Source organism: Oncorhynchus masou, chromosome 5 (assembly GCF_036934945.1).
Source record: "Oncorhynchus masou masou isolate Uvic2021 chromosome 5, UVic_Omas_1.1, whole genome shotgun sequence".
Lineage (NCBI taxonomy): Eukaryota > Metazoa > Chordata > Actinopteri > Salmoniformes > Salmonidae > Oncorhynchus > Oncorhynchus masou.
Genome location: NC_088216.1, coordinates 814,932 through 828,556, shown reverse-complemented (window position 1 = coordinate 828,556; position 13,625 = coordinate 814,932). Strand labels below are relative to the sequence as shown.

The 13,625-nt window shown below is 45.1% G+C and overlaps 2 protein-coding genes across 2 annotated transcripts in view; both read right to left on the bottom strand.

The window, feature by feature from the left end:
• LOC135525607 (zinc finger protein 271-like) overlaps positions 1–2,117 on the bottom strand; it is a 10,590-nt gene extending 8,473 nt beyond the window's left edge. The window contains exon 1 of the mRNA XM_064953329.1: positions 1,470–2,117. Coding sequence (XP_064809401.1) covers positions 1,470–2,117 — 648 coding nt within the window. The remainder of the gene's footprint in view (positions 1–1,469) is intronic.
• Positions 2,118–4,667: 2,550 nt separating this feature from the next.
• Positions 4,668–13,625, bottom strand: part of ern1 (endoplasmic reticulum to nucleus signaling 1) — a 47,374-nt gene continuing 38,416 nt past the window's right edge. Inside the window, exons 6-8 of the mRNA XM_064953319.1 lie at positions 9,147–9,269; positions 6,292–6,393; positions 4,668–4,747 (exon numbers count right to left, since the gene is read on the bottom strand). Coding sequence (XP_064809391.1) covers positions 4,668–4,747; positions 6,292–6,393; positions 9,147–9,269 — 305 coding nt within the window. The remainder of the gene's footprint in view (positions 4,748–6,291; positions 6,394–9,146; positions 9,270–13,625) is intronic.

Below are 13,625 nucleotides of genomic sequence, written 5' to 3'. Positions count from 1 at the left end.
ACATGCTGATTGGCTGCTGTGTGTTGTGTAGACATGCTGATTGGCTGCTGTGTGTTGTGTAGACATGCTGATTGGCTGCTGTGTGTTGTGTAGACATGCTGATTGGCTGCTGTGTGTTGTGTAGACATGCTGATTGGCTGCTGTGTTTGTGTAGACATGCTGATTGGCTGCTGTGTGTTGTGTTGACATGCTGATTGGCTGCTGTGTTGTGTAGACATGCTGATTGGCTGCTGTGTGTTGTGAAGACATGCTGATTGGCTGCTGTGTGTTGTTGACATGCTGATTGGCTGCTGTGTGTTGTGTTGACATGCTGATTGCCTGCTGTGTGTTGTGTAGACATGCTGACTGGCTGCTGTGTGTTGTGTAGACATGCTGATTGGCTGCTGTGTGTTGTAGACATGCTGATTGGCTGCTGTGTGTTGTGTTGACATGCTGATTGGCTGCTGTGTGTTGTGTAGACATGCTGATTGGCTGCTGTGTGTTGTGTAGACATGCTGATTGGCTGCTGTGTGTTGTGTTGACATGCTGATTGCCTGCTGTGTGTTATTGTAGACATGCTGACTGGCTGCTGTGTGTTGTGTAGACATGCTGATTGGCTGCTGTGTGTTGTGTAGACATGCTGATTGGCTGTCAGGAAGCCAGTACCCAGTTGCACAGGGCGGGGTGAGACCCAGGGTCTCGAGCTTGATGTTGGCGAGCTTGGAGGGTACTATGGTGTTGAATGCCGAGCTGTAGTCGATGAACAGCATTCTCACATAGGTATTCCTCTTGTCCAGATGGGTTAGGGCAGTGTGCAGTGTGGTTGAGATTGCATCGTCTGTGGACCTATTTGAGCGGTAAGCAAATTGGAGTGGGTCTAGGGTGTCAGGTAGGGTGGAGTTGATATGGTCCTTGACTAGTCTCTCAAAGCACTTCATGATGACGGAAGTGAGTGCTACGGGGTGGTAGTCGTTTAGCTCAGTTACCTTAGCTTTCTTGGGAACAGGAACAATGGTGGCCCTCTTGAAGCATGTGGGGACAGCAGACTGGTATAGGGATTGATTGAATATGTCCGTAAACACACCAGCCAGCTGGTCTGCGCATGCTCTGAGGGGCGCGGCTGGGGATGCCGTCTGGGCCTGCAGCCTTGCGAGGGTTAACACGTTTAAATGTTTTACTCACCTCGGCTGCAGTGAAGGAGAGACCGCATGTTTCCGTTGCAGGCCGTGTCAGTGGCACTGTATTGTCCTCAAAGCGAGCAAAAAAGTTATTTAGTCTGCCTGGGAGCAAGACATCCTGGTCCGTGACTGGGCTGGATTTCTTCCTGTAGTCCGTGATTGACTGTAGACCCTGCCACATGCCTCTTGTGTCTGAGCCGTTGAATTGAGATTGTGTTGTGTGGACATAGTGATTGGCTGCTGTGGTGTTGTGTAGACATGCAGATTGGCTGCTGTGCGTAGACATTGAGTGTACCAAAACATTAGGAACACCTTCCGAACAACCTCGATTCGTAAGGGCCTCTGAAGAAAGCGTTCCACAGGGATGCTGGCCCATGTTGACTCAATGCCTCCCAACAGTTGTGGCAAGTTGGCTGCGTGGCCTTTGGGTGGTGGACCATTCCTGATACCCAGCAGGAGGCGTGGCCTTTTGGGTGGTGGACCATTCCTGATACCCAGCAGGAGGCGTGGCCTTTTGGGTGGTGGACCATTCATGATACCCAGCGGAGGCGTGGCCTTATGGGTGGTGGACCATTCCTGATACCCAGCAGGGAGGCGTGGCCTTTGGGTGGTGGACCATTCCTGATACCCAGCAGGAGGCGTGGCCTTTGGGTGGTGGACCATTCCTGATACCCAGCAGGAGGCGTGGCCTTTTGGGTGGTGGACCATTCCTGATACCCAGCAGGAGGCGTGGCCTTTTGGGTGGTGGACCATTCCTGATACCCAGCAGGAGGCGTGGCCTTTTGGGTGGTGGACCATTCTGATACCCAGCAGGGGGCGTGGCCTTTTGGGTGGTGGACCATTCCTGATACCCAGCAGGAGCGTGGCCTTTTGGGTGGTGGACCATTCCTGATACCCAGCGGGGGACACTGAGTACGTAAAACCCAGCAGTGAACTCAAACTGCTGCGTAATATGACCATCCCCGTTCAAAAGGGACTTAAATCTTCTGTCTTCACCCACTGAATGGCACACACACACACACACAATCCTGTCTCCTCCCCTTCATCTGCACTGATCGAAGTGGATTTAACAAGTGACATCAATAAAGGAACCATATCTTTCACTTGGTCAGTCTGTCATTTTTTTTTTTAAAGAGCAGGTGTTCTTAATGTTTTGTCCACTCAGTGAATTTTTTTTGCTGTTGATTGAGAGTTGTACTGACCACTAGAGAGACTCCGTCGTGAACCAGGGAGGTGGAGGCGTACAGATGAGAATCCAGCTTCCCCACATACAGAGTGGGCCTAAAACACACAAGATAAATGACATAAAGAATGACAGGAAAAAGAGGGTTTGAAACACCGTCAATTACATTGTAATGCAACCCATTAAGAAAATGACTGTAAAAACTGTTAAAATCCCCTGTGGTTGATGAGGAATTGAACAAATTGTATGGTTATAGAGAGATGAGGCAAAAAGAATAGCAAATAAGTCTGGCTGTACAACCGATTGGCAAACATACTGCAAATTGAGAAATCATGTGACTAAACTGATTAAAAGAAGAAGAAACTAAACTATGAAACAAAGATAAATGACAGAAAGAATGATAATAAAAAGCTTTGGATAATGGCATTTTGGGGAAGAAAGGCTAACAGAACACAGAGCATGTTCTTTAATGGAAGCCTCTCCAACATAATTGAGGTAGAATCAGGAATTCCCCAGGGCAGCTGTCTAGGCCCCTTACTGGTAGAATCAGGCATTCCCCAGGGCAGCTGTCTAGGCCCCTTACTGGTAGAATCAGGCATTCACCAGGGCAGCTGTCAAGGCCCCTTACTGGTAGAATCAGGAATTCCCCAGGGCAGCTGTTTAGGCCCCTTGCAGGGAGAATTAGGCATTCCCCAGGGCAGCTGTTTAGGCCCTTACTTTACTAACGACATACCACTAGCTTTTGAGTGAAGCCAGTGTGTCTATATATGCGGATGACTCAACACTATACACGTCAGCTACTACATCGACTGAAATGACTGCAACACTTAACAAAGAGCTGCAGTTAGTTTCAGAATGGGTGGCAAGAAATGTCAGTCCTAAATAATTTAAGAACTAAAAGCATTGTATTTAGGGCAAATCATTCATGAAACCCTAAAGCTCAACTAAATCTTGTAATAAATAATGTGGAAATTGAGCAAATTGAGGTGATTAAACTACTCTTACACAAGCTGTGTGTGTGTGTCTGTGTGTGTGTGTGTGTGTGTGTGTGTGTGTGTGTGTCTTACACCAGCTGTGTGTGTGTGCTAGCCTGCTCAGTGACAAACTGGTAGCTCCACTTCATGGTGTGTGTGTGTTGGGACGAAGGTGAGGTAACGCAGCGTCTCCATGGCAACTGACAGGTGAGGGGCGTGTCTCAGAGAGTCCTGGCTGTACAGGTAAACCCCCACCACAGGTGACCCATAGTTTGCATCCACAGGACGTCACCTGGGATAGAGGAGAGGAGGGTTAGCGACAGAGAGAGAGGAGAGAGGAGGGTTAGCGACAGAGAGAGGAGAGGAGGATAAGAGACAGAGAGAGAGGAGAGGAGAGTTAGAGACAGAGAGAGAGAGAGAGGAGGGTTAGAGACAGAGAGGAGGAGACGAGGGGTTAGAGACAGAGAGAGGAGGGTTAGAGACAGAGAGATAGGAGAGGAGGGTTAGAGACAGAGGATAGGAGAGGAGGCTTAGAGACAGAGAGAGGGGAGAGGAGGGTTAGAGACAGAGAGAGGGGGGAGAGGAGGGTTAGAGACAGAGAGAGAGGAGAGGAGGGTTAGAGACAGCGAGAGGAGAGGAGGCCTGTCAAGTGTTTATTGTAGCAGGCCTGTCAGGTGTTTATTGTAACAGGCCTGTCAGGTGTTTATTGTAACAGGCCTGTCAAGTGTTTATTGTAACAGGCCTGTCAAGTGTTTATTGTAGCAGGCCTGTCAAGTGTTTATTGTAACAGGTTTTTATTGTAACAGGCCTGTCAGGTGTTTATTGTAACAGGTTTTTATTGTAACAGGCCTGTCAGGTGTTTATTGTAACAGGTGTTTATTGTAACAGGCCTGTCAGGTGTTTATTGTAAGAGGCCTGTCAGGTGTTTATTGTAGCAGGCCTGTCAGGTGTTTATTGTAACAGGCCTGTCAGGTGTTTATTGTAGCAGGCCTGTCAAGTGTTTATTGTAAGAGGCCTGTCAGGTGTTTATTGTAACAGGCCTGTCAGGTGTTTATTGTAAGAGGCCTGTCAGGTGTTTATTGTAGCAGGCCTGTCAAGTGTTTATTGTAGCAGGTGTTTATTGTAACAGGCCTGTCAGGTGTTTATTGTAAGAGGCCTGTCAGGTGTTTATTGTAGCAGGCCTGTCAAGTGTTTATTGTAGCAGGTGTTTATTGTAGCAGGTGTTTATTGTAGCAGGACTGTCAGGTGTTTATTGTAACAGGTGTTTATTGTAACAGGCCTGTCAGGTGTTTATTGTAACAGGTGTTTATTGGGAAACACATTAATTATCTGTCTGGTTGGGGAACACAGTAATTACCTGACGGTAAACGTGCCTGACTCTCTGTCTACGGTCACCACCAACCCATCCCCACTGGAGACAAGATGGGCCATCTCTGGAGAAACAACTGCATTATCATACTGTGCAGAACTAGATAAGAACATCATAGTATAATGGCGTACCTACTGTAGTACATCATAGTATACTGGCGTACCTACTGTAGTACATCATAGTATACTGGCGTACCTACTGCAGTACATCATAGTATACTGGCGTACCTACTGTAGTACATCATAGTATACTGGCGTACCTACTGTGGTACATCATAGTATACTGGCGTACCTACTGTAGTACATCATAGTATACTGGCGTACCTACTGTAGTACATCATAGTATACTGGCGTGCCTACTGTAGTACATCATAGTATACTGGTGTACCTACTGTAGTACATCATAGTATACTGGCGTACCTACTGTAGTACATCATAGTATACTGGCGTACCTACTGTAGTACATCATAGTATACTGGCGTACCTACTGCAGTACATCATAGTATACTGGCGTACCTACTGCAGTACATCATAGTATACTGGCGTACCTACTGCAGTACATCATAGTATACTGGCGTGCACCTACTGCAGTACATCATAGTATACTGGCGTACCTACTGCAGTACATCATAGTATACTGGCGTACCTACTGCAGTACATCATAGTATACTGGCGTACCTACTGCAGTACATCATAGTATACTGGCGTACCTACTGTAGTACATCATAGTATACTGGCGTACTACTGTAGTACATCATAGTATAATGGCGTACCTACTGCAGTACATCATAGTATACTGGCGTACCTACTGCAGTACATCATAGTATACTGGCGTACCTACTGTAGTACATCATAGTATACTGGCGTACCTACTGTAGTACATCATAGTATACTGGCGTACCTACTGTAGTACATCATAGTATACTGGCGTACCTACTGTAGTACATCATAGTATAATGGCGTACCTACTGCAGTACATCATAGTATACTGGCGTACCTACTGTAGTACATCATAGTATACTGGCGTACCTACTGTAGTACATCATAGTATACTAGCGTACCTACTGTAGTACATCATAGTATACTGGCGTACCTACTGTAGTACATCATAGTATACTGGCGTACCTACTGTAGTACATCATAGTATACTGGCGTACCTACTGTAGTACATCATAGTATACTGGCGTACCTACTGTAGTACATCATAGTATAATGGCGTACCTACTGTAGTACATCATAGTATAATGGCGTACCTACTGTAGTACATCATAGTATACTGGCGTACCTACTGTAGTACATCATAGTATACTGGCGTACCTACTGTAGTACATCATAGTATAATGGCGTACCTACTGTAGTACATCATAGTATAATGGCGTACCTACTGCAGTACAGTATATTATCATTGTGTACCTACTGCAGTACATTGTATTATCATTGTGTACCTACTGCAGTACATTGTATTATCATTGTGTACCTACTGCAGTACATTGTATTATCATTGTGTACCTACTGCAGTACATTGTATTATCATTGTGTACCTACTGCAGTACATTGTATTATCATTGTGTACCTACTGCAGTACATTGTATTATCATTGTGTACGTACTGTAGTCGTGTTTCTCATCGTACGGCGGGGCAGAGTAGTCGTTGTATGTTGCGTTCCACCTCAGCTCCTGTGTCTTCGTATCATACATCGTTATCATGTACTCTGGAATAGGATAGAGTATAGTACTGTAAAGTAGAGTAGAGCTGAGGACAGTAGAGCAGAACTGAGTAGAGCAGAACTGAGTTGATTAGAGTAGAACTGAGGACAGTAGAGTAGAGTAAAACTGAGTAGAGCAGAACTGAGTTGATTAGAGTAGAACTGAGGACAGTAGAGGTGAATAGAGTAGAACAGAGTAGAGTAGAGTTGAACTGAGTAGAGTAGAACTGAATAGAGTAGAACAGAGTAGAGTAGAACTGAGTATAGTAGAACAGAGTAGAGTAGAACAGAGTAGAACTAAGTAGAGTAGAGCTAAGTAGAGTAGAACTGAGTAGAGTAGAACAGAGTAGAGTAGAACAGAGTAGAGTAGAACAGAGTAGAGTAGAACAGAGTAGAGCTGAGTAGAGTAGAACTGAGTCGAGTAGAACTGAGTAGAGTAGAACTGAGTAGAGTAGAACAGAGTAGAGTAGAACAGAACAGAGTAGAACAGAACAGAGTAGAATTGACGAGTTCCCTGTCTGTCCTATGGTGTGTTGTACTCAGAATACAGTAGAATTGACTAGTTCCCTGTCTGTCCTATGGTGTGTTGTACTCAGAATACAGTAGTATTGACTAGGTACCTGTCTGTCCTATAGTGTGTTGTACTCAGAATACAGTAGTATTGACTAGGTACCTGTCTGTCCTATGTATAGCAGGACTGATGGGAGTCAGTAGTGTTGACTAGGTACCTGTCTGTCCTACGGTATGTTGTACTCAGAATACAGTAGTGTTGACTAGGTACCTGTCTGTCCTATAGTGTGTTGTCGTTAGAATACAGAAGTGTTGACTAGGTACCTGTCTGTCCTATGTATAGCAGGACTGATGGGAGTCAGTAGTGTTGACTAGGTACCTGTCTGTCCTATGTATAGCAGGACTGATGGGAGTCAGTAGTGTTGACTAGGTACCTGTCTGTCCTATGTATAGCAGGACTGATGGGAGTCAGTAGTGTTGACTAGGTACCTGTCTGTCCTATGTATAGCAGGACTGATGGGAGTCAGTAGTATTGACTAGGTACCTGTCTGTCCTATGTATAGCAGGACTGATGGGAGTCAGTAGTGTTGACTAGGTACCTGTCTGTCCTATGTATAGCAGGACTGATGGGAGTCAGTAGTGTTGACTAGGTACCTGTCTGTCCTATGTATAGCAGGACTGATGGGAGTCAGTAGTGTTGACTAGGTACCTGTCTGTCCTATGTATAGCAGGACTGATGGGAGTCAGTAGTGTTGACTAGGTACCTGTCTGTCCTATGTATAGCAGGACTGATGGGAGTCAGTAGTGTTGACTAGGTACCTGTCTGTCCTATGTATAGCAGGACTGATGGGAGTCAGTAGTGTTGACTAGGTACCTGTCTGTCCTATGTATAGCAGGACTGATGGGAGTCAGTAGTGTTGACTAGGTACCTGTCTGTCCTATGTATAGCAGGACTGATGGGAGTCAGTAGTGTTGACTAGGTACCTGTCTGTCCTATGTATAGCAGGACTGATGGGAGTCAGTAGTGTTGACTAGGTACCTGTCTGTCCTATGTATAGCAGGACTGATGGGAGTCAGTAGTGTTGACTAGGTACCTGTCTGTCCTATGTATAGCAGGACTGATGGGAGTCAGTAGTGTTGACTAGGTACCTGTCTGTCCTATGTATAGCAGGACTGATGGGAGTCAGTAGTGTTGACTAGGTACCTGTCTGTCCTATGTATAGCAGGACTGATGGGAGTCAGTAGTGTTGACTAGGTACCTGTCTGTCCTATGTATAGCAGGACTGATGGGAGTCAGTAGTGTTGACTAGGTACCTGTCTGTCCTATGTATAGCAGGACTGATGGGAGTCAGTAGTGTTGACTAGGTACCTGTCTGTCCTATGTATAGCAGGACTGATGGGAGTCAGTAGTGTTGACTAGGTACCTGTCTGTCCTATGTATAGCAGGACTGATGGGAGTCAGTAGTGTTGACTAGGTACCTGTCTGTCCTATGTATAGCAGGACTGATGGGAGTCAGTAGTATTGACTAGGTACCTGTCTGTCCTATGTATAGCAGGACTGATGGGAGTCAGTAGTGTTGACTAGGTACCTGTCTGTCCTATGTATAGCAGGACTGACGGGAGTCAGTAGTGTTGACTAGGTACCTGTCTGTCCTATGTATAGCAGGACTGATGGGAGTCAGTAGTGTTGACTAGGTACCTGTCTGTCCTATGTATAGCAGGACTGATGGGAGTCAGTAGTGTTGACTAGGTACCTGTCTGTCCTATGTATAGCAGGACTGATGGGAGTCAGTAGTGTTGACTAGGTACCTGTCTGTCCTATGTATAGCAGGACTGATGGGAGTCAGTAGTGTTGACTAGGTACCTGTCTGTCCTATGTATAGCAGGACTGATGGGAGTCAGTAGTATTGACTAGGTACCTGTCTGTCCTATGTATAGCAGGACTGATGGGAGTCAGTAGTGTTGACTAGGTACCTGTCTGTCCTATGTATAGCAGGACTGATGGGAGTCAGTAGTGTTGACTAGGTACCTGTCTGTCCTATGTATAGCAGGACTGATGGGAGTCAGTAGTGTTGACTAGGTACCTGTCTGTCCTATGTATAGCAGGACTGATGGGAGTCAGTAGTGTTGACTAGGTACCTGTCTGTCCTATGTATAGCAGGACTGATGGGAGTCAGTAGTGTTGACTAGGTACCTGTCTGTCCTATGTATAGCAGGACTGATGGGAGTCAGTAGTGTTGACTAGGTACCTGTTCTTCCTATGTATAGCAGTGGTGCATTGGGGCAGATGGAGTCAGATGATGATGTGGAGAGGCTGGTCTGTTTCTCTCCTGTCTGGGGGTCCACCACGAACCATACATCCTGCTTCTTACCTAAACAGGTGCACACACACACACACACACACACACACACACACACACACACAGACACACAGACAGACACACACACACACACACACACACACACACACAGACACGTTAACAATGATGTGACAGCCTCAACACATTACTGATGCCCTGACAACACATTACTGATGCCCTGATGGTTGTCCTGACAACACATTACTGATGCCCTGATGGTTGTCCTGACAACACATTACTGATGCCCTGATGGTTGTCCTGACAACACATTACTGATGTCCTGACAACACATTACTGATGTCCTGACAACACATTACTGATGTCCTGACAACACATTACTGATGTCCTGACGACACATTACTGATGTCCTGACAACACATTACTGATGTCCTGACAACACATTACTGATGTCCTGACAACACATTACTGATGTCCTGACAACACATTACTGATGTCCTGACGACACATTACTGATGTCCTGACGACACATTACTGATGCCCTGACAACACATTACTGATGTCCTGACAACACATTACTGATGTCCTGACGACACATTACTGATGTCCTGACAACACATTACTGATGTCCTGACGACACATTACTGATGTCCTGACAACACATTACTGATGTCCTGACGACACATTACTGATGTCCTGACAACACATTACTGATGTCCTGACAACACATTACTGATGTCCTGACGACACATTACTGATGTCCTGACGACACATTACTGATGTCCTGACAACACATTACTGATGTCCTGACGACACATTACTGATGCCCTGACAACACATTACTGATGTCCTGACAACACATTACTGATGTCCTGACAACACATTACTGATGTCCTGACAACACATTACTGATGTCCTGACAACACATTACTGATGTCCTGACAACACATTACTGATGCCCTGACAACACATTACTGATGTCCTGACGACACATTACTGATGTCCTGACAACACATTACTGATGCCCTGATGGTTGTCCTGACAACACATTACTGATGTCCTGACGACACATTACTGATGTCCTGACAACACATTACTGATGCCCTGACAACACATTACTGATGCCCTGATGGTTGTCCTGACAACACATTACTGATGTCCTGACGACACATTACTGATGCCCTGACAACACATTACTGATGCCCTGATGGTTGTCCTGACAACACATTACTGATGTCCTGACGACACATTACTGATGTCCTGACAACACATTACTGATGTCCTGACAACACATTACTGATGTCCTGACAACACATTACTGATGTCCTGACGACACATTACTGATGTCCTGACAACACATTACTGATGTCCTGACAACACATTACTGATGTCCTGACAACACATTACTGATGTCCTGACAACACATTACTGATGTCCTGACAACACATTACTGATGCCCTGACAACACATTACTGATGTCCTGACAACACATTACTGATGTCCTGACGACACATTACTGATGTCCTGACAACACATTACTGATGTCCTGACAACACATTACTGATGTCCTGACAACACATTACTGATGTCCTGACAACACATTACTGATGCCCTGACAACACATTACTGATGTCCTGACAACACATTACTGATGTCCTGACAACACATTACTGATGTCCTGACAACACATTACTGATGTCCTGACAACACATTACTGATGTCCTGACAACACATTACTGATGTCCTGACGACACATTACTGATGCCCTGACGACACATTACTGATGTCCTGACAACACATTACTGATGTCCTGACAACACATTACTGATGTCCTGACAACACATTACTGATGTCCTGACAACACATTACTGATGTCCTGACAACACATTACTGATGCCCTGACAACACATTACTGATGTCCTGACAACACATTACTGATGTCCTGACAACACATTACTGATGTCCTGACAACACATTACTGATGTCCTGACAACACATTACTGATGCCCTGACAACACATTACTGATGTCCTGACAACACATTACTGATGTCCTGACAACACATTACTGATGTCCTGACAACACATTACTGATGTCCTGACAACACATTACTGATGTCCTGACGACACATTACTGATGTCCTGACAACACATTACTGATGTCCTGACAACACATTACTGATGTCCTGACGACACATTACTGATGTCCTGACAACACATTACTGATGTCCTGACAACACATTACTGATGTCCTGACAACACATTACTGATGCCCTGACGACACATTACTGATGTCCTGACAACACATTACTGATGTCCTGACAACACATTACTGATGTCCTGACAACACATTACTGATGTCCTGACAACACATTACTGATGTCCTGACAACACATTACTGATGTCCTGACAACACATTACTGATGTCCTGATGGTTGTCCTGACGACACATTACTGATGTCCTGACGACACATTACTGATGTCCTGACAACACATTACTGATGTCCTGACAACACATTACTGATGTCCTGACAACACATTACTGATGTCCTGACAACACATTACTGATGTCCTGACAACACATTACTGATGTCCTGACAACACATTACTGATGTCCTGATGGTTGTCCTGACGACACATTACTGATGTCCTGACGACACATTACTGATGTCCTGACAACACATTACTGATGTCCTGACAACACATTACTGATGTCCTGACAACACATTACTGATGTCCTGACGACACATTACTGATGTCCTGACAACACATTACTGATGCCCTGACAACACATTACTGATGTCCTGACAACACATTACTGATGCCCTGACAACACATTACTGATGCCCTGACAACACATTACTGATGTCCTGACAACACATTACTGATGTCCTGACAACACATTACTGATGTCCTGACAACACATTACTGATGTCCTGACAACACATTACTGATGTCCTGACAACACATTACTGATGTCCTGACAACACATTACTGATGCCCTGACAACACATTACTGATGTCCTGATGGTTGTCCTGACGACACATTACTGATGTCCTGATGGTTGTCCTGACAACACATTACTGATGTCCTGACAACACATTACTGATGTCCTGATGGTTGTCCTGACAACACATTACTGATGTCCTGACAACACATTACTGATGTCCTGACAACACATTACTGATGTCCTGACAACACATTACTGATGTCCTGACGACACATTACTGATGTCCTGACAACACATTACTGATGTCCTGACAACACATTACTGATGTCCTGACAACACATTACTGATGTCCTGACAACACATTACTGATGTCCTGACAACACATTACTGATGTCCTGACAACACATTACTGATGTCCTGACAACACATTACTGATGCCCTGACAACACATTACTGATGCCCTGACAACACATTACTGATGTCCTGACAACACATTACTGATGTCCTGACAACACATTACTGATGTCCTGACAACACATTACTGATGTCCTGACAACACATTACTGATGTCCTGACAACACATTACTGATGTCCTGACGACACATTACTGATGTCCTGACGACACATTACTGATGTCCTGACAACACATTACTGATGCCCTGACGACACATTACTGATGCCCTGACGACACATTACTGATGTCCTGACAACACATTACTGATGTCCTGACAACACATTACTGATGTCCTGACAACACATTACTGATGTCCTGATGGTTGTCCTGACAACACATTACTGATGTCCTGACAACACATTACTGATGTCCTGACAACACATTACTGATGTCCTGACAACACATTACTGATGTCCTGACAACACATTACTGATGTCCTGACAACACATTACTGATGTCCTGACAACACATTACTGATGTCCTGACAACACATTACTGATGTCCTGACAACACATTACTGATGCCCTGACAACACATTACTGATGCCCTGACAACACATTACTGATGTCCTGACAACACATTACTGATGTCCTGACGACACATTACTGATGTCCTGACGACACATTACTGATGCCCTGACGACACATTACTGATGCCCTGACAACACATTACTGATGTCCTGACAACACATTACTGATGTCCTGACAACACATTACTGATGTCCTGACAACACATTACTGATGCCCTGACAACACATTACTGATGCCCTGACGACACATTACTGATGTCCTGACGACACATTACTGATGTCCTGACAACACATTACTGATGTCCTGACGACACATTACTGATGTCCTGACAACACATTACTGATGTCCTGACAACACATTACTGATGTCCTGACAACACATTACTGATGTCCTGACAACACATTACTGATGTCCTGACAACACATTACTGATGCCCTGACGACACATTACTGATGTCCTGATGGTTGTCCTGACAAC